At 39.0% G+C, this 21,079-nt stretch overlaps 1 protein-coding gene across 1 annotated transcript; it reads right to left on the reverse strand.

Annotated features, from left to right (window-relative positions):
* Positions 1–1,802: 1,802 nt before the first annotated feature.
* Positions 1,803–15,487, reverse strand: dkk2 (dickkopf WNT signaling pathway inhibitor 2). The gene is made up of 4 exons (XM_069167268.1): positions 15,014–15,487; positions 5,787–5,940; positions 5,183–5,314; positions 1,803–3,879 (listed from the first exon to the last, which is right to left on the reverse strand). Exons 1-4 carry the CDS (start codon positions 15,203–15,205, stop codon positions 3,629–3,631), a joined length of 729 nt encoding a protein of 242 aa, XP_069023369.1. The 5' UTR covers positions 15,206–15,487; the 3' UTR covers positions 1,803–3,628.
* Positions 15,488–21,079: the final 5,592 nt, after the last annotated feature.

A 21,079-nucleotide genomic window follows, 5' to 3' on the forward strand; every position in this document is an offset into this window, starting at 1 on the left:
AGTAGGTCTGGGAAATTTACTGTACTACACTTGTAAATCACAAATGATATTGTAACCGATATATTGTAGCGCTGTGGCAGCTTCAAGGGCCATGTAAACTTAACATCTGGTTCAAAATGCTTCAATAACTTGAACAAAACCCTCCAAGTAGTTACATGGCATTGTTGCTTTGACAGTTTTCAACAACTTTAATATAAGGCTCTTTAATATTTTTGTAATCTTGTACAAAGGGTGTGAAAAGTTCAGTTGAAATATCAAAGAACAATTGGCATATAAATGAAAAACGTTTTAGGACATTATGAGGCAGAGAACAATAGTCCCAAAACGATGCTGCTTTGATGTTTTTGCAAATTGTACATCTTCCGTTAGAGATGGAGGGAAATTGATGTCACTGTCTTGGGAGCAGTCAAAAAGCGATCATTTAAACTGTATAATGATGTTCTGAAAATTGTGAGTTTTGCTTCAAAGTGGCCTCTCAGGGACCTTTCAGAGTGCATGTTGCCACATTCTCTGAAGTGAAAACAATTTGATCACACTGAAGAAAAATATGAACATTTCCTTTTTTATTTAACATGTTGTGCTTCTAACAAAGATATACTCATAATGTACTTATAAAAATATACAATAAAACTTATGCGGTGTCTACATAACCGAACATACCATGCACATTTTCACTGTAACAGGAGGATATCAAAGAATTTCGTCTATAGATCACATCTGCAAAACATTAGCCTATAATGGCTTTTATGAAGTCTTATTTGTACTCATGAAAAAATTTCAAATGCAGACAGAGTTGGTTGGTGGTTTGTAGCGACCCTTGAACTGTTCAGTATTTTGCAGGCTGACTGCAAAATACATTTCAAACTTATTTTCATTTTAACTGTGTATGGCCAATTAACATGGCAGTGTAATCACACAATCTGTTCTGTAAACTTCTACTGTGCTTAAGTACTGCAAGCTATTCACAATGTTTGCTGTATGAAGTTTTTTCATTCAGAATTTAGTCATTTTAATGGTATTTGTTTTATTGCCTGTATTTAGTCTATTAGTGTCTGATTCTCTAAAACAGTGTCCAACAAAAATATAACAATTTCTAGAAAGTCTGTAACAGTTTCAGATATTTCACAAGCGATTTCTGTATTTCTCTTTGTTGTTGTGCTCTTCTTATTGATTTAAAATGTTGTATTTCCCTGCTCCTATAAAGATTCACTTACTTTGAATTGTCATGATTGTGGAATTGTTCACTTGTGTTTCACTTTTTTTGGGCCACTAATAGCACTAGAAAACACATTCCTGCCTATGGTCTCACATTTGCCAAAAATGCATCAGTGCACTAAAACAGGGAAGACTGCCAACAAGTGAACATGGTGATTGTAAACATCACAGGTTTCAAACTGTTCAAAAATTAATCTTTGCAGATGATTTGTAATAGATCATATTAATTTATATTAAGTATTTGTGCTGCTCATCTGAATCCATTTTGTGTAACACGGCGGTCAGGGTGTAAATATACCTTTGTTAATCAAAAAGCTCCACAGGGCACCTTTAATATCCAAAACAAGATTTTCAGGGGCTTTAGTCAAGTTGTTTTTTTATTAAATCAGCTCCTTGCTCGAAGTGATGCTGGTCTGCAGGTCCGTAACCAAAAGCAATGAACTTTTTTTTTTTTGCATTTTATTCCTGCTTTTTAACATGATGCATCATGTAAGCACTTACTATGTTGTTTTTGATTTACTGTTTTTCATGATAAGAATTCAATAACAAGTCCTGTGTGACCAAGATTACAAAATACATTCTTTTATTCATTCATCATTGTAAATACACAAAACAAATCAATGCAAAGTATTCACACAAACAATATTTAGTAGGATATAAATCTTGACACCATTTACACACCATTTACACAAAGTATTTTGGAAATTACGGTTCTCTCTTTCAGTTATTACCCTTTCAATGTATCCAGTTTGTCATATCAAAGCTATGAATCTATGCCTTTTCCCCTTATCTATATGCACAGCTTTTATCATTTTGAATCTATCCAGCTGTGCTTGTTTCGTCCGACATGACTCTTCTCACCTAGATCATCTCGCTGTAACGTTTAGGATTCATATGTTATTTTATTTACATGATATACATCGATTCTTAAATACATTTTCATTGTATCCAGTCTATTTACAATATAAGAGCTTATTAATATTTTAAATGGTTACAAAACATATGTACTTGATGCTCTAAAAATCTTATTAAAGCAAAAGGAGGCAAATGTAATGCTATATTGACTATGTAGGTAATGAGTGGTTGTTTAAAATCTGGCACTGAAAAAAGCGTTGCTTCATATCCAGTACAATATAAAACTTAACAATACTTAATGAGAATAAAGTATGCTGTGAGATTTGAAAAACAGAAAAACAATCAGGCCTGTGTGTCATTAAAACAAAATGTTGATTGAAACTGAGAATTCTCTTTAAACATCCAGTTTATGGAGCATTTTTTGTAATCAATCTTCTCACATCTCCATTTCTACTGGCTTTGTGAATGGAAAAATATTGCAATTCCATCATATCCTTGAATCCTGTTCATGTGATTGGAAAAGCAGAACTGTTCTTGGTCTGGTATCGAAGTCTGCAGCAGAGCACAACCTCAGTGCAAACTGTTGTATCTCCATAGATGAAAACTATATCTGACAGATCAAAAGATGTTTCAACAACAAACACAACACTTTAACTCTCTTCTTGTGGCCAAAAATAAGGCAATGAGCAGATGAAACTGATCATTGTATTGTAAATGTTCTTTCATTCTTTGGTTTAAGAGTATGACTAAGAAGTGAGTGAACAGTGTATGCAATTAGTTCTTCATATAAGATGACAGGCATGGACATCGTTACCGGATGTAAATGTTTTGCTAAGCAATAGCTGAATTCTTCAAGACTTAACATAAACAATATGAAAAGTGAGATGTTGATATTTGACAGCATAAAATGGAAAAAATCAGACCCAGAAATGAAACAGAATATTACACAATGATTTTTTTTTTTTTTTAAACTAATTGACTTCAGAGGTTGGTAAAGAATGTACTACTCAGTAAAAATATGGCTTGTCTGTAAATAGTCTATCTGTCTTAGTATCATATGCTGTAACTTGACGAAAGACTGCTACGTCTGCTGCGTCCATCTAGAAAAAGTCCACACCTATTACAGCATCTACTGGCTAACTTTGTGGCTCCCTGAATGTTATAAGAATGTGAACAAACACAGCACGAGTTCATTAATCTCTCAAAGCTGTGAGATGTACGTGTGCATGTGTGTGTGCGTGTGTGTGTGTGTGCATGTGTGTGTGTGTGTGTGTGTGTGTGTGTGTGTGTGTGTGTGTGTGTGTGTGTGTGTGTGTGTGTGTGTGTGTGCATGTTTGTATGTGGGTGCAGGGATGGACCAATCACAGCAAACACATTAAAGCATTTCCCGCTTGCTCTCCGCTTGCCGAATAGCGAGCTTCAACCCACACAGTCTGTTCTGTCTCTTGTTAGTCTCTGTCTTTTTCTCCTTTTCAATACAGCCACAACCCATCCTTTAAAAATCTTTCCCTGGCAGATGGAGACAGAGGCCTCTACGCTGACGGCAGCTGCCTCAGCTTCAGATCTTCTGGCACATGTGGAGCCTGGACTTGGACGAGGAGGTGGCGTCTTTCCACACCTTGCAGGAGAGGCCTTTGGCGCAGTCACAGCGCTGGAAGATTTCCAAGCCGTGAGAGCCTTTCTTCCTTTGCTTGGTGCACACCTCTCCCTGCCGCAGCACCGGTTTGCAGATTTTGGTCCAGAAGTGGCGGGCGCAGCAGTAACCGTCCGAGCAATCAGATGAACGCAGGCAAGGGTCGCCCTCATGCCCTGAAGGAAGAAGACAAGACACGCTAATGATCAGTGGTGAACCAGTGAACAATAAACTTCAAACTGTACATTAAGTTGGCATATGTCCACTTGGAAAAACAGAAACAAATGCTTCATCAGAGACATAAAAGACCTGCTTGAAATTGTAAACCATCCAGCATCTTGGTTTGCTGTGTGGAGCTTCAGTGAAGAAAGCAAAGTGAATGTACAAACATTTTTCATTAAGCTCCTATGTTTTCCCTTCAGATAAGTTTATGCAACCCTTTCTTCATATTTCAGTTTAGGCCATTTGAGAAAAAATATATATATGAATTTGAACAAAGCTTTTCAACATAATTCAAGTAAACAATTTGATTATTCTGCATATCAACTGTATCATCTGATCTGTTTGAGTCTGATATTCTTGGGCAGGATGTAAGTATTACTCTTGTAAATGCATAATTACTACAATTTAGTTAAGCAGGTTCTCTGTGAAACATTATAAGTGAATATTAACCTTTGAAAAATGTTGCATTATCATCCGGACCAGCCGTCTTGTATCCCTGACAAACCACACTTTGCTTTTATTTTGAAGTTCTTATCATCAATGTGACGGACTGTTAAGCCTGACTGCTCGCTCATTGCTTTAACATCACTGATTTTCTGGTTGGATTTTTCCTCAAACATTGACTAGCAGGCCATTATAGTGTAATAATGTTTAAGGAGAGGTAGTGAGTCAAGAAAAAAATAAAAGCAAATGGCCTCATTTATAGCAACTTTAAGTAGTGCTGTTATTTTCATGTTGGTTTTTAGCACTGCAGCCTGCTGTCTTTAGGGTGCATTTGCAGTTAAGTGTCTCATTAAACATATTACTTTATGGATTGGCCCTTACATTAGCTTAAATCAGGTGACATGAATGCTGAGCAGAGGTCTCTGTGAATTATTGGCTGTAACCATACTGAGCCTGCATTCTGTGGTTTTCACTTGTGTATCAGGCAGTGTGCTGTCAATTAAAGTGTTTGTATGGCTTTATGTAGGTGCATAGACAGCAAACGCATTGTGGTTTCTTCTAGGCTCCCCATGCTGCGCTTGGGCTCACAGACACTGACACATGAGCACAGGGGCAATTATTAACACAGTTTGTGGACTGCCATTGGCCATGAACTCTTTAGGACATGGAGAGAGTGAACAACAGAAAAATTCAGCCACCCAGACCATGTAAGTGAGGATGACAGTGGGGGAAAAAAAAAAAAAAAAAGAAGCATTCCTCAGAGTTTCCACTGGACACATTTTAAACATAACATCCTATGCAGTCGAATTTTACCTTTGAGAGAATGCTTAGCATGTGCCTTCCCACTCTTCCTCCAGCTGTGTTCTTTGGTGGAGAGTTTGTTATGTTCTTCTAACGCTGTTATGTGAGGTGAGAGCACACTCTCAGAGATAGGGACACAAATATCTGCAGACAAAAAAAGAAGAGAAAGATATAATGGTCATGAAAAGTACTAAAAAGATTGTTAAACTTGACAATATTTTTAGAGCTTAGTGACTGCTCTGAGCCTTTTCGGACAGCAAATGTATGAGACTGTTCAGCTATTCCAATTTTAAACAAAGCACACACTGCACACACATTCATGCCATTCACACTGTCTTTTGCTGAAACAACATGCTAACATGTGACCACTTATTCCTAACCTCTGGGCCTCAATTTGATACAGTCTAGCTATAGTTGAGGTTTCTGTCTGAAAGCATGTGTTCAACATTATTCAGATGTATTGGCTTTATCACCAACACTATGGGCTAGACAATGTTGTACTATTTGTTCAGAAGTCACCAAGAACAAGTCACTTTTTCCAGAATATTTGAGAAGAGAGAAAATGTCTGAAGCAGTCATACTAAAACTGAAATGCACTGAAATTATGCATGCGTACAGTTGCTGCAGCGGTTTCCAGAGCAACACATAGCATCCCGATGGCAGCGCTTCTTCCTCCTGCGGCAGATGAGGCAGCGAGGGGGGGCCTGTTGAGGGCTGTGGCAGTAACTGCCCACACTGCACTCCTTGTCATTGCTGCATGGATACACCTGCTGAGACAAAAGATGCATAGACTCAATCTATGGAAATGTATTCACTTGATTTTTGAAAGAACCTACAGTCCATTGCACAAGCACACAGTTTGTTTGGTTAAAGTGAATAATTTCAATGGCAGCATACTTTTAACCAACCGAATGGACTCATCCCAAATCTAAACTCCATAAACCATACAATTTGTAGGATTGTATGGTGTTTGCAATAACTTGTATTGGTGAGGTGGTGATTTTAACAGACTGCACACAGCTCTAAATTGCCAGCAAGAGGCTCTGAGGTTCACTGTTGATGCCAATGTGGTTGCAGTTGCATCATCCAACCTTCTCAGATCATGTCAAAAGTTAATTTAACAAAGTGTCGTCAAGCTTTGTTTAATTCTTGTGGTCTCAGAAGTGCCTGGCAAGAGCATTTTCTTTTCAAAAGCTTGACTAACATTTTTATGAATAAATACACAGGACAGATTTCCTTTGATATCTGACATTGATATATTTTTCCTAAGTGGCATAAAACAATATGAAACACCTGCACATGTAGCCATGGTATAAATGCAATCATTCTGTTCTGATTCAGAAAGGCACACATCACTCTTTCTGGAAAGATATCATAGGAGTACTGTGTGTCTGCCAGCCAAACTCTGTTTAACATCTTACGTCTCATTTTATTGGGCAATGAAACATATTTGGATGGAAATGAATGTGCCCTGCTGAGGAAAAAGATGGAAGGAGATAACTGATGTTTTTTTTTTTTGTTTTTTTTAATCTCCCACATATCATCATATCCCAAATGTCTACCAAAATATCAGTGCTGTGCTGCAGAGGGCCTCACTGTTTAAAATAAGGAACCTAGTTATAGGTATCTTTGGCCACAACACTGTGACACCCAACACTAGCTGCATCTCTTCTATCCCATACACCACAGTTGCAGCATCAAGAGAAAAATGAAAAAAATGTAGAAGGACAAATTAAATCCATGTCATGTATGTTATGTATGAACATAAGAGGTCTTTGAAGAAAGTCTGTCTCCAACTGTCAGGGTTGTGGTGGGTCCAGTCCTTCGAATCTGCACCAGGTTTTCAACTGTAATGCAAAATTGCTGTCAAACTGTTGTTCAAAGTTTTGTTTGGGCTAAATACAAGAACCAACAAAGATTCAACTGAAGCCCAACTTAGACACTGTATTGCATAAAAGAGGCAGTGGATCAAAGTAAATTTCATGCCAGCAAATTTTTCAGTATTTTTGAACACTTAATGTGGATCAGCAGAACAGAAAAACGATTTTTTTTTTTTTTTTAAAAGCTGCCGTTTCAAGAGAGAAATGTTAGGCTTCTGTTATGTTCAGGGAAACCAGGCTGTAGAAACTTTGAATTCATCTAAAAGTCCCTTTATTGTTAAAGTTGTGTCCCTGTTGGTTATTTCAGTAAAAAAAAAACTCCAACATTTCTGTCGCACTTTGATGGAAAACAAAATTGTTCTCAAACAGAGTCACAGTCGTACCAAGTATCATTGATTCTGAAAAAAATGTTGTGGGTAACATTTAGTTAACATGACTTAATGCAGTGAAAGTGAATGGCATTCAATTTACTTTCAAAACATTAATTGGGTGGCAAAAGTCATCACAGCAGAGATGTAAAACCTCAGATTAGCCATGCAGGTAGTCTTGGGTTAGATACCATTGGGGGGTAAGTAGGGCAATATGGTGGATGTTTGTTTTGGGTGAAATGACTACAGGCTGTGGTCTCTGTGAGCCCAGTTTTGGTGGACAACATGTTGTAGGGATTAGCTTAACTGTCACTGTTGTGGTTCTTTTTTTCCTGGGCTAAACAATAGAGCCATTACAATTTCCAAACCAAGAGAAGCCACTTCAGTTTCTCATGGTTCTCTCAAAGAGTTCAGGGCTTAATGAGACTACAACCATAACTGCAGAGTAATTTCAGTAGCCAATCATCCTCCTTCATAGCTTATTTTGGTTTTGATTTGGTATTTTTTTTTTTTACACTGAGAGGTTTAGACATATTATGCAGCCCAGCAAAGTACACAAGGAACCTGAAGGTCTTTTCCATAAGTGCACTGAAATGGCCACACAAAGAAAAAAACACCACCTTAGCAAGCATAACATCCACTGTCCATAGCATTGAGAAGTGCAATTAAAGCCAACCTCACTTTTTCCATAACAAGTGTGTACACTGACGGGAAGTTTTACTGGAACCAATGTCTTGATCTAATTCTTTACACATGCAAAGTCCTATTTTGCCATTAGACTTGGAACAAGAGCAAAGGCATTTGGCGTAAATTGTATCACAAATCAAATTAGGTTTGCAGATAAATGAAATAGTGTCACGAATTTGCACTGAACTCATCAAGGGGGATGGGACGTTGTGAACAGCTGCAGAAGCTCAGGATCACATCTGTTGGGCGAGACACAATAAAGTTCAGGCCACACTGTGTTTCTCCAATTGCTGACCATTGTTATCCATACACACCTATCCACACATACAGATCAGTAAAGATGAGTAGGGTATGGTATGGTATCTAATGGTGTGAATTATGTCCTTTGTAGATTGATATTAGAACAACATGTTTGGCTGGCACACCACCACCAGCACCGCATCAACATTTAGCTGGCACTACACTGACAGATCTGATTTAGTGTGGCTTACCACTGACAAACATGGAACAGTCAACATGTGAGTGAACATGAAAGAGGTTTAAATCTGAGTTAAAATCATTATAGCCACAATAAATAACAAACTCCTTTTGAGGTAGAAAAGGTCAATAAGACAAGGGCCACCATGCCCAAAGGAACTGGCATCGTTCCAAATGTGAATGTACACCACATGTTTAAATCAGCTATCAACAATATCAATATTTCAGCACGTAAGAAGTTGTTACTCATGTGCTTGAGTTTCTGAAAATGAACCAGATTAGACTTTCTGGATGTGTGCCATGCTGGCTTTCTCAGGCTGGAAACACATGGAGGAAATGATACAGCCACAGAAAAATGAGCACAAATATTAAACTGACTGCTCATCCATCATTATGACAAATTTATATATTTCAAATGTTTAACATGTTGATAGTAGCAAAGCCCTAAAAATGTCTTAATTGCAACAAGGTTGAGAAGTGTTGTCAGAATATTCGAAGGTCTTATTTTAGCATGAAGACTGGAAGCAGAGGAAAGAGGTCTCATCGAATCCACTCACCAGCACTTCTAAAGCTCATTAATGAACCAAATGTAGATGTAAAACAACAATTGATGGTTTAAGAGGGATTTGCAGAGTGTAACTATTTTGTGATGTCTGTCCAGTACTTCTTTGCAGTGTCTTTGCTGCAATGTTACTATGACTGTGTTCCCACTTTTTGTTCATAAACACTTGCAGCACACAACTCCCTGTAAAACCATAAACTGTAAATTTGTGCCGGTATGGCTGAAAGCATATTCATACATAGTATCTTGTTTGTATGGAGGTGGTAGATGTTCAGGGAGACAGTCAGGCTAGCTGATCCCTCCTGCTTCCAGTTTTGATACTAAGGTAAATTAATCACTTCCTGGTTCTAACTTTGTACTTAACACACAGCCATGAGGTTAGTATGTATCCCTCTGCAAGAAAGCAGGTATACATATTTCACAAAATGACAAAACTATTGCTTTACATTAAAGTCCACTTCATTTGCTCTAAGGTTTTGTCAAGCTTCTTTTTCCACGCCAAGAATTTCGTGCTCAACTGGGGTTTTTTTGTTTCCAAACTGCTCATTCAGAGAAACATTGCTGCAGACTGTTGATGTAATCACAGCTGAGGAAAGAATATGCTGAAAATATGGTCTGAAGAGAAGTTCAAGAAGGTGCAACAGGCATTTTTTTCCCTGACAAGAAAAATGTGTTCGTATGTAAATATGAAGACAAATGGGTCCAGCCACGTGCAGCAGTACTTGACACTACCTGCTCTGATTCCTATCTGATCCAAACAGGCTGGCCACAAAGGCCATTACATTGCCCTGCACATACTGTATGCAGGAAAGACTGGGGTAGAAGAAGAGTGGGGCTCAGCTCCTCCATCATGGCTCAAACTGCAAGACATCCCTTTGAAACCCAATGAAATAAAGCTGGCCCCCAAATCACATCTGATAATCTTACTTTATCTTGTCATGTTTTAAAGCACCTTATTTGCAACTTCTGAGGGACAGGGTTTCATTTGGGTGCATCTTATTGATATCGTATCTTTTTTCTGTTGCTCCCTTATTTTTCCCTAAGCACATAAAAGCACAGCCTTGGATCCTGCACAGGAAGTGGGTTAAGAACTGAGTACTCTGCAGCCTCTCCTGGTATGCTGGTGAGACGATAAAGGAAGAGACAGACAGAGAGCCATAAGGGAAGCCCCCGGCCCTGTCTCGTGCTGCTCTCGTGCTGGTAAAGCACTGAGCCTTTGAAGAGGAACCTTAAATGTGCGGGACCAACAATCTACAAGGGATTTACTGCAGGATATGCAGGGCTTTGAACCCTCTCCTCTAGTCTCGGGATCCCTTATTTACTTATGTACAGTCATTCCAAAGTGCTGATATAATTTGATGGAAGTGCCCTGTCATGACTAAAAATAACAGTGGCACTTAGACTACACTTAGACTTTATTAATCCCACAGTGGGTAAATTGAATCGTCAGGTCAGCATAGAAACACAAAAAGGTGCACACAATGAGAAAAAATTGACAAATACATATACATAAAATAAGATAGACAAAAAATATTACTTTAGAAAAAAATAAGAGCAATGAATAAATACACACACAAACACACAGTATGTTTCTTCTATTCAGTTTGAGTCTGAGGTTTAAAATCTAGGGACAGTGTAAAACCTGAGCAAGAATCAAAACGACAAACAGCAATCGCAATTGCTTAAAACTACATCTGTTTACAGTCAACTGACAAAAACTCTCCATTGGCTTCAGTATATGTGACAGGAGCAAGGGTGATGTTGGGGCAGTTGGATACATCATCAGCACATCAGACTTCAACTGGTCAACCATTTCTTTTTTTCTTTTTTCAGCGGACAGTATAAAACCTATTTTTTGCTTCTGTTTGCGTTTTTTGAGGGTTTTTTTTTTCCTTTCCCTCGACTTAACTAGGTTTATATTGAGGCCTTGACAGTAAAATATCTCCAACCTTAAAAATAAAACTTTCTAAAAATGGATTAAATTGATCATGTTTGATCAATTAAGGCAGACAGAGGCAATCATATAGAAAATGCTTCTTTGAATCAAAGGCACAGAGAAGTGATGTATTTTATTGTTTAATTTAGCGCAACTGTAAACTTTATGACTCAATGAAAGTCCGAATGTGGATCACTGATGCAAACACTAATAAGACACAAGTGAAATTAAAGCCAGACCTTCTGTCCGCTGCATGTAGCACCTTTTATGAACCATAACAGCAGTGAAGGCTGTCTTTTGTTTGTAGCTATTAACTTTACTATCTGTAATTCTTAATAATTTTCATGTAGCATTTAACAGCTTGTAAAAGTAAAAGGATGAGATCAATTTGTATATGATATACTTCCAGTGACTTTATCTGAGAAAAAAATACCAATAAAGCTTACAGGTACAGGACCTCTTCTTACACGTTCAAATTTTTTGCATTCTGTTTTGTGATTGCACATGACCTTCAGAGCTCAAGCTCGTAACCTGAAGCTGTGAATGGTGTTAATGAGTGGCAGGGGCCTTAAAGAGTCAAATAAACGATGTCACTGGATAAACAAACTTCATATGCCCTGAAAGCACAGACAGACGGTGTTGGGTAACATAGGGATGACTGCGCACAAGTCACTTGCACAAACCATGTCTTCAAATGTCGCTTGCCGTCTTTCATCACTTAAAACATATGTGTTTATTGCCATGCCCCTTTGAGCACTAGAATCCAGAGTCTCTGAAAACTAGACCTTCCTTAAGTTAAGTACACATGCTGAGAATATCTTATTCATCGGACACAAAGAAAGGCGTGCAGTCGCTGCACATGCCTGCTCTCTTCAAAGGCCAGCAAGGGAAAGGAAAAAAAGCTCTTGATTCTAATCTAGGAGGTGTGTTGCTCTAAAAGGTGTAATCCTGTGGAATGAGAGGTGCACAGGTCTCCTCTCTCATTAACAGGTCCAATTACAGTAAAGGTGGTCTCCACATGAGGACCCTAATGGTTCCAGTGCGAGGACTTCACGGCACCCAAGGGACCCACAGGCTGGAAAAGCCACAGGACAGAAGACCGGAGCACAAACCGAGCCGAGGGCTAACAAGCAGCCACACCTCACCCTGCCTTTTCTCTCTCTTTCTCAGCTCATTAGGATCACTAAACAGTCATTTTAGGTTGGGGCGGTGGGCAGGTCTGAGACAGAGAAAGGCTCTGCTTTTATAGACAGAGCCCTCAAAGATCGCTTGTTAAAAGTAATCTCTGTGTTGAATTAAATAAAGCAACTAGTTAAGGCTGACTGACCGGCTGCTGATGTTTTACAGGCACGTACTGCATGAATGCCGCCACACTGCTGGTCCCTTTGTGGGTTCAGAGGTTACAGCGGTGAGCACTGCCTGCCCATGCTATCCATTTCTGTTGGTTCCCGTCCAAGGAGCCAACAGTGCCACCCACGAGCGCTTGCTGTCAAGGTCTTCGAGGTTTTGGTTTTGTCGGTTTTACTGCAGTCAGGCTGATGTGAAGAGGGTGAGACAACAGGAAAACACTCAGCAGTTTGGTCCGTCTGAACACCAAGGAATAGCCAAAACCTGCCTTGGTTTTTGTGTGATTGATGGAGCCCTTATCGCCAAGTGTTGTCAGCCGCTACAGGAAATAAAAGTACATTAAGTTGTCAAATGCTTCCTCGAACCCGAGGTTTCGACCAACATTTCTGATCTGATGGGTACAACACCAAATTACACCCTTGTTTCCTGCTGCAGCCATTAGACTTCCCAGGGTGCCTGGACTCTCTCCCTCAGTAATTTGCACCATTGAAATGAAAGCCAATGAAGGCAATTTGTGAGGAGATTCCTTGTAATTTTCTGAATATTCTGTGAGAGTTTCAAGACCCCAAACAGCTACCTCACACCGTGTAAAAATGTTGGTTATTTATTTATTTATTTATTTGTTCTAAATGGCCATGGTGGGAAATAACTGAGATTCTCACTCGCATAACTGGCAAGCTCACAATCACACACACACACACACATACATCCTGAACCCACTGTAAATTCTCCAGAGGTGTGATAATCTGCCAACTATTCCTCACCAATTGCAGTGAACTCAGCAACATGACAACTTGACCATAAATCTATTTGTAGGATATCGGCAGCAGGGCTTCCCATAATGCGAATGCCAGAGGAGAAATATGAGCTGATGCATGCCCATTTTCCAAAAGTACACCCAAACCTTAATCAGCAATGACGGACTTCACAAAGGCTGACGAAGATGAAAATATTTTGGGTGTCTAATGGGACTCACTTTGGAAAGAAAATGCCTCACTTTTTTGAGCTATGCAACTTACATCAAGGCATTTATTATAATGAAATAATCTAAGGTACAAGTATTACTATTGTAGACACAATAAAAAAAAAAAAAAGTTCAGTGTCTTTGGCCATCGCAGCCACATAATGAGATGAAACATGTAATTTTTGATTCATTACACTCATAAACAGCCACTGTATGATGAGATGCAGAGGGTCAGTGCAGCTTGCCTGACATCGTCAAGCCACACATCTGGCCAAGGTTGAACTGCGGCTGTTACTTTACAACTCTGGAAAACTTACTGGCAGCCAGAACACACAGATATAAAACATATATATACATACATATATACACCCCAACCTGCAATAAAGGCTATTAGCCATCTTCACTTGGAGACAATGCACCATGACATCTAGCTTTTGTAACAATATAGTGGTCTCTGCACACATATTGTTTCCCCTCTGTCCACTCTTCCAAACCACTCCAAATTATTGCAATGGCAAAGATGTAAGCAGGCGTTCAAATTGAGGTCTGGCAGTGTAGCCTGAGGTTGGATCTCCACACTCCACAGAGGAGAGACTGTGGCTTTTCCATAATTCTTCAGCCTGAGCTGGATCTCTGCTCTCAGCACTTCACAAATATCCAACACTATCACTAGTGTGAACAGGCCAAATAAAAACATAATGGGTGAGACTAAAAAACTGAAAAAAAAAAAAAAAAAAAAAAAAAAAAAACGCCTAAAGGACACGAGTAATTACCTATCTGTGTGAGCTGATACTCTATCTGCTGCAGGAGATGTGATGGAGATGTGGCAGTGCCATCTGCTGCTCGGAAACACACTGTGAGGCATCAAAAGCAGTTCAGAGCACAACTCAACTACACTCCTACAAGTTTAATTATAATTTCAGATTAGACAAAAACTAAACTAAAACATCCACCTCTGACATATCGTTTGACGGAATGGAAAATGTTCTGGCCAAGCAGGAGCTCTACTCCTGACTTGATAAAAAAAAAAAAAAAGACATAATGTTCACAGCTTCTTCTTCTTTTGATTCCACCTTTGCTGTCAAACTGCAGTAATATGGCGCTATGTTGAAACAGCAGGAATTGATAACTCTGAGTGGGTATTAACTGGTTGGTAAGAGTATCCCTGAGGCCCCACAGAATCTCATAATCCCAGCAAGCGTCTGGACCACTTTAATGGCACTAAGACCCAGACAGAAAATTACCCCAAGTGTTAACTTTTTCCTCACATTTCTGCTGGCATTAATGATTTACGGTGGAAGTGCGCTGCACCCGAATGTGGCGTCAGGTTTGAAAGGCAATTATAGTTTATGAGAGGTCCAATCTTCGCAATTTCCAATAACGATTTGCACGAAATCTTTCACGCCATATAGCCTAATACTATTCTCACATAGTAACCCCTTAATAAACTTCACTTAACTCTCATTTAATTGTAAAAAAAAAAAAAAAAAAGAACTACTTCAACAGTAACGTTATCATTGGTATTATTCATACATTCTCCCATAATGGGTCATCCTAAAGAAAAATGTGACAGATATTTTTTTTTTTTTTACTTTCTAGGAAAATTAAATAACTGAAATTACCTGCCCAAGGATGTTATGTTTCTTGGTGGCAGCAGCGGAGCGATTGGTGGCCGGTGTCGGTGTCTCCTCCAACAGAGCAGGCTTGATGGAGTTCGCCTTTGGGCGCGCCTCGGATACCTGGGATGTCCCTATCCTCAGTGTAGCGACGAGAAACATCACAACACAACATCTATTCCAAGTGGACACGGGCATCCTCGAAAAAATACTGAAATGTCAAAAAAAAAAGGCACAACCTCTTAAATTTAACTTTGTGTCACATGCGTCACGCTTGCCAAACTATAATACAGAAAGTAGTGGATGCCACTGAAAATCAGAAATTCAAAAGAACGACTGCGATCGACACAGATATCTGAAAACCGCAGAGAGCCCAGTGAAAGAGGGAAAAGTGAAAAGGTGGATCTGCTAAAATGCTGATACTCTGAGGGTCAGAGAGGTTTCCACTGTGTCTCTGTCTGGCTGTGAGTGAGCACTTAGTCCTACTGCCGGCTGTTTTATGATCTCGGATACTTTCTTTTTATAGGATTCTAATGAGTTTGCTTCCTCCGCCCCTATTCACAACTGACAAAGAATGAAACTGATCTGTGTGCGGCACTGCTGCTCTCGCATTGTCTTCTCGACACCGGCACCAGGAGCCCCGTTGGGAAAAAGCTATAAAATTATACACTGTGTATTTTAACTGAGCGATTGACCCTTTTTACTGCGATTCGGTTGGGCATGTAGGAAATGGAAAGAAAAAAGTCAGAGCTAAAGGGTAGTTTTGTTAGTAAGGTGGAACATTTTGCATTATCACAATAATTAATTTATGTCTCTGGGAAATTTTCACGTATTCTCCATTGACACGTTGCCCTGACAAATGTGAAACAAAAAAAGCAGTCAGGGTTAATTTAACCAGCATTCAGGAATAATTCAGATTTTTTTTTTTTTTTTTTTTTTTTTTTTTTTTAAATCGTATAACCATTGTTTCCCTTAGTGGGAAAGACATCCCCCATGATGCATGGGATAACAATGGTGATAAGGTTAGTTTTGAATTATAGAGGCTCCTTTGTTTGATTCTTAGAGCCTTGGATCAGGATAAGTTATATTCATGGTGGTTATGTAATATAGACTATTTGTTAAGTACAATGAACTCTTTCAGTTTCAGGCAGGTAAACCCTTGATGTTCTCGAATGAATAATTCATTTAGTTGACAGACACAAGCCCTGCCTGGAGAGTATCATTTTAGTATTGTTTTACAGCTCCAAATGAAAATATATACCTTTTACTGCCTTCTCTCATGTGCATATAATGTTGTGATTGGTGCTCTGTCAGCCTTTGCTGCAACTATTAAAAAGAAAAATATGTCATGATCATCTACATGCATTAATCATGACTTGCCTCCTCTCTGACAATGGAAAATATGATGAACCACAGTGCATGTAAATGAAGCATAAAATCCATCTTATCAATATGAAAATAAGAAGCTCATCAAAACCATCTTTCCCACAATGCCTCTATGACTCTTCACCTAATAATGTTTTAGCCTTCACACAAGTTGGAAGCATATATTCAGGTCTGGAAGCTTGGTTGGGCTCAGATGAAACCAGTACACCGGTAGAGGCTTCTGACCTCAAAAGCGATCCATCACAGACTCCAATTCAAAGTGTCAAGTTCTTTTGTTGGAGACAATGGGCAACCAACTGAACTGGGGAGTGGGAGGAAGTATTGGACTTGTCTGATGTAACTGTAGATGCTTAGAGGTGATACCATTTTCGCCCTCGTTGTCACCTGAGCACACAGTGATTTACCTTGAAAGACTGCCACCAGACAGTTGCCTTTATTAGAAGTACGTTTTGAAAAGAACTCCACTTTCAGGGGAAAAGTTACCAGCTTGAAACAACTTTTTAACATTTAATAAAAGTGCAGGTCTGCAGATAATAAACTTCCTCTGATTAAGTACCGCTAACGTTGTGAAGTTTTCATTACTGATTTCTGCGAGATAAGTGGAAGATTATGTTCAAATAACCCATTGCAAAACAAAAACATTTGCTCACAGCGAGAACTTTGATTTATTCCATCAAAACTGGGTGGTGCCCAGCTGGATTTTGTCTGCCTTCAATCTTCCTGATGAAACAGCTTAAAAACTCACTCAAGAGAGGGTACAAGTGGCAGAGAACCAGAGCAGAGAGGGACGGGTTTGGAGTGTCTATGGCATTTCAAACACATTCATCACTTTTAATACATGCACGCTGAAAAGAGGAGACACTTAAAATGACAGACCGCTGAAACTCCAGAGGAAAAAAAAACAGCATGTTGATGCACTGGTGCTGATAAGTGTGGAAATGTCAAGAGGAACCACAGCAGATGAGATGTGACAGGCCTGAGTAATACGATAAAGTATCCTGATGGAAGCGAGGCGATGTGAATGTTTTGGGCAGCGAGGCTTCTGGTGGATGAGACAAAAGGTTCAGCATGCGGTGTGCAAGTTTTTAGGGATGACGGTGTAAGTAGGCTCATTGTGCTTTGTCACTCTTTTCAGTGTGGATTAACAAAGAGCTTCCAGGATGTCACCAATTAGTGTCAAAAATGTGATCTTTAGAAGAAAAAGAAAGATTGACTTCCTTGTTATGCAGATCTGGAGCACCTGCGCCAAGATCTGTGATTGTTTTCTTGGCTTGCTCTGTTGGAAAGAGTTTCCCGCCGTATAATCTTGTGTTCTGACATGCCATCATCGCCCCAGCCTCCGCATGGTGATCACATTTTGACTTCTATTTTGCCGTGTTAATACTCTGACTATACAACTGTTGCAGATTCTCAGATGTTGAAGAATTTAAACCATCTGTAAAATAATATTTGAGTACGTATCAATATCTGTTCACCTGACAACAGAGAAAGCAAAGCACTGCTGATTTGCAGTCTGGATTTTGAGGGAAGATGAAAGTTGAATCTTGAAAGGTACACCCCCTTGACAGCTGACTGGATAACTCTGGCATCACTTACAAGTGGATTAGAACTGGAAAAAAATCCTTTGGTGAAATTATAGCTGTTTGTGCTGACAGGTGGTCATCTGCCAGGTACCACAGGCTCACTTCAGTGCATGGCTACAAGATAGTAAAGCCTGAGGCCAATTGCGAAAACATATTTTATATCTTAGAATGTTTAGTTAGACTAGGCTGCTTAAGACAGTCTGATGCAGTAGAGGTGGGCTTTGGAGTTATTTCCAACTAGCAACATTTATGATCAAAAACTCCATTCTGCCAATAGTTTTACACCATTGTGTGAAACGTGGCAAAATTATACCAACGAATGTGGCATGTGCCAGCAATGACCAGGAAGAAGACGACTGCTAGCAAAGTCAGTGTAATATCAGCTTGAGCCCATGTGAGACTAGAGCAGATCATTGTTCCGAGAATGTGTTGATGACGTTTCCATAATGCGACTGGTACGAAATACAAACAATCGATGGTAAAAAAAAAGATGAGTCATTTACACAAATCGGTCTAAGAGGAGAGACAACAAGATTCAGGAACTTTTGTTGGTAAGGTCCCATACTGAAATTGTCAGACAAAGTCAAGGAACGATGAGAGACTCAATTGTTTATGCCCAAATTACGGCAAACAAAACATTGTGATATCCGCTGTGTTCTTTTTGTATTTTCAGTAGATAAGAAACCTGCCTGGCACGGAATATCTCCGGTTGAATGTTACAAACTCGGTCAATGTCCGTACCAGACATTGTTCCAGCTTGATTTAAGAAAACATCTTGTTTGGGTCATTAAAAAAATAAATTGTAAGTAGCCTACTAGCTCACAAAAAAATAACTACCGGGCACCTTAAAGACTTTTTTTTTTAAATCACAGTCAAAGTTGAAGTTAAACATCCTGAACAACACATATTGAGTACTGAAAAGAACATCAGTTGTTTCCAATTTCAATAAAAAATAGATGATTCCTTTTAACTGTGTTTTCTGCATTGAGTGCATTTTTTTAAATCAACAATTTGAAATAAATACAAATAATTTAAAATTTAAAAATATACCAACTACATGAGTTTACAGGTTAAGTTCAGGGTCAATACAGTAGCAATTCTGAATTAAGCTTGATTCAAATGTATGAGATTTATCTTCACCAAGCTCTCAGTTCTCTTTTCCCTGATGCCTGCTCGAGTTGTGGCAAATGCAATAAAACTTGTGTTAAATCACACAGTGTATAAACCAAATAATATGACATAAATGAGATCAGTAGTTGGTCAAAGCACCATTTTACAGACTGTGTGAAGTCCAACTTCAAATTAAAAGTCTTGGACTGCGATTAAAGTCATTGTGGGTTTATTATTTCATGAAACTGAAGACAGTGTAAACCAGTTTCACTGTGGCACACTGAGTCTGGATCTTGTTAATGGATCACACAGTCCAGGAAGGGCTTCATCCTCTTGGTCGGCTACCCGCAACCATGCATCAGCACAACACATCAGTCGGCCCACTCTGCCTCTGCCTTTGATTCCGAGATCATTCAGAAATTTGGGTGTTTATATTCTGGCCGAATATGGGGTTCCCCACGGTTGAGACCCAGCAACATGTCTGTCATGCTTTGTTAGTGAGGTGGAGCTCAGTGAAAGGCTGTTGCTGACTTTGATGTGACTCAACATGCATATGGTGTACACCCACACTAGATGATGAACAAATTATCAGAGAGACTGTCTCCCTTTCTTAGAAGTCCATGTCCAGCAGATGTGAGCTGGTGGCATGATGACGCGGATCGTACAGCAGGTGGCTAACCATCAGAGCAGCAGGCCAAAAGGAAGCTGGTTCCAGGAAATTAAGTGTTCAGACTTCACAAGAGAAACACATTTCTTGGGAGTTGTTTTGACAAGTGTTTTGCAAGTGACTGTTCTTATTTTTATTACGGGAATTTTTCAGGATGACACTGGTGATGGATTATCTTCTCTGTTCTCAGTTTTCTAAACAGGATTTTTGATTTGCATAGTCCATTGATAAATTTTTCATTTCTTTTTCTTTTTTTTTACAAAAAGTCCTTGAAAAGAACAATTAACTCTTTCCAAATACATTTAAAAAACACATCCTATCCTTATGTCTGTAATAAAGAGAGCCTTGTAACATACACAATTCAGCCAAGAAAGTTCGGACCAAAGAGTTGTAAAGTCTCCTTTGGTGAACATGACCAAAAATGTAGAGGACAACACGACAGCCAAAGAATTGAATGAGTTAGTGAAAGTGAAATTTAAAGGGTGATTTATTTGTAGTTTCTCTTGACATTTAGAAAATTAAAGGTTCACAAAATTTGGGAGAGGAAAGAAAAGGAGAAACCAAAATAATATAATATAACAAATACCTAGCAAACACTTACCTCTAGAAGCCCTAACTTCTTTATTTAGAAGTTAACTACATGTGTGAACTTAATGTACCCCAATTTAATGTCCTTAAGGCCAAAATATTTCATTAACAAGTTTGCTTAACACAGTACAACCAGGTCAGGCAGACAGAATAAGGAGAAGAGAGCGCTCTGTTAATAGGTGTGCTCTTTTTATTAAGGGACCTGGATGATGATAGGCCAACCTGAAGTCCAAGTCAAACAAATGAGTAGCATGGCCAGACTGCAAAGGTTGAAAACAATTATGTTGTTAACACCTGGGAAGAAATCAGGGGAGGGGAGAGAAAGAAAAAAAAAAACTCAACAGGCACTTCGTCTCTAAATATAGTTTAGTTTGAAGACTCAAAAATAAACACTTGTGTTTGACAGAGATAAGTAATACTTCTCAGTTTGTCAACTCTTTCCATGCTCAATAGATTAACATTGATACAATGTACCCAAAAAGACTGGTCAATTCTAATACTGGTAATGGATTGATTTTTATCAGCCAAACAAAACCCACATAACCAAATGTTCCAACTTCTCCGACTAGCGTGATTCAAATGTAAGAAATGGGAGGCAAACCACAGTCCTCATTCTATGTAAAAACGAGATATACAATGATAGTTATACTGAGTTTGGCTTTTTAAGAGCAGAGGTGAGAGACCACAATCACAATGTGTGGCAGCAAACAAAGCCATAAACAGCTGAACTAAAGCGCT

Source organism: Embiotoca jacksoni, unplaced genomic scaffold (genome assembly GCF_022577435.1).
Source record: "Embiotoca jacksoni isolate LCO1_2020_lvr unplaced genomic scaffold, fEmbJac1.0.p SCAF_4, whole genome shotgun sequence".
In the NCBI taxonomy this organism is placed as follows: domain Eukaryota; kingdom Metazoa; phylum Chordata; class Actinopteri; family Embiotocidae; genus Embiotoca; species Embiotoca jacksoni.

Excerpts from the sequence above, each read along its gene's own strand:
- dkk2 (XM_069167268.1), bottom strand. The coding sequence starts at position 15,205 with ATGCCCGTGTCCACTTGGAATAGATGTTGTGTTGTGATGTTTCTCGTC. Across the intron at positions 5,941-15,013 it reads AACATAACATCCTTGGGCAG|CAGGTGTATCCATGCAGCAA; the intron begins GTAATTTCAGTT and ends CTTTTGTCTCAG. Across the intron at positions 3,880-5,182 it reads TGCTAAGCATTCTCTCAAAG|GGCATGAGGGCGACCCTTGC; the intron begins GTAAAATTCGAC and ends TTCTTCCTTCAG.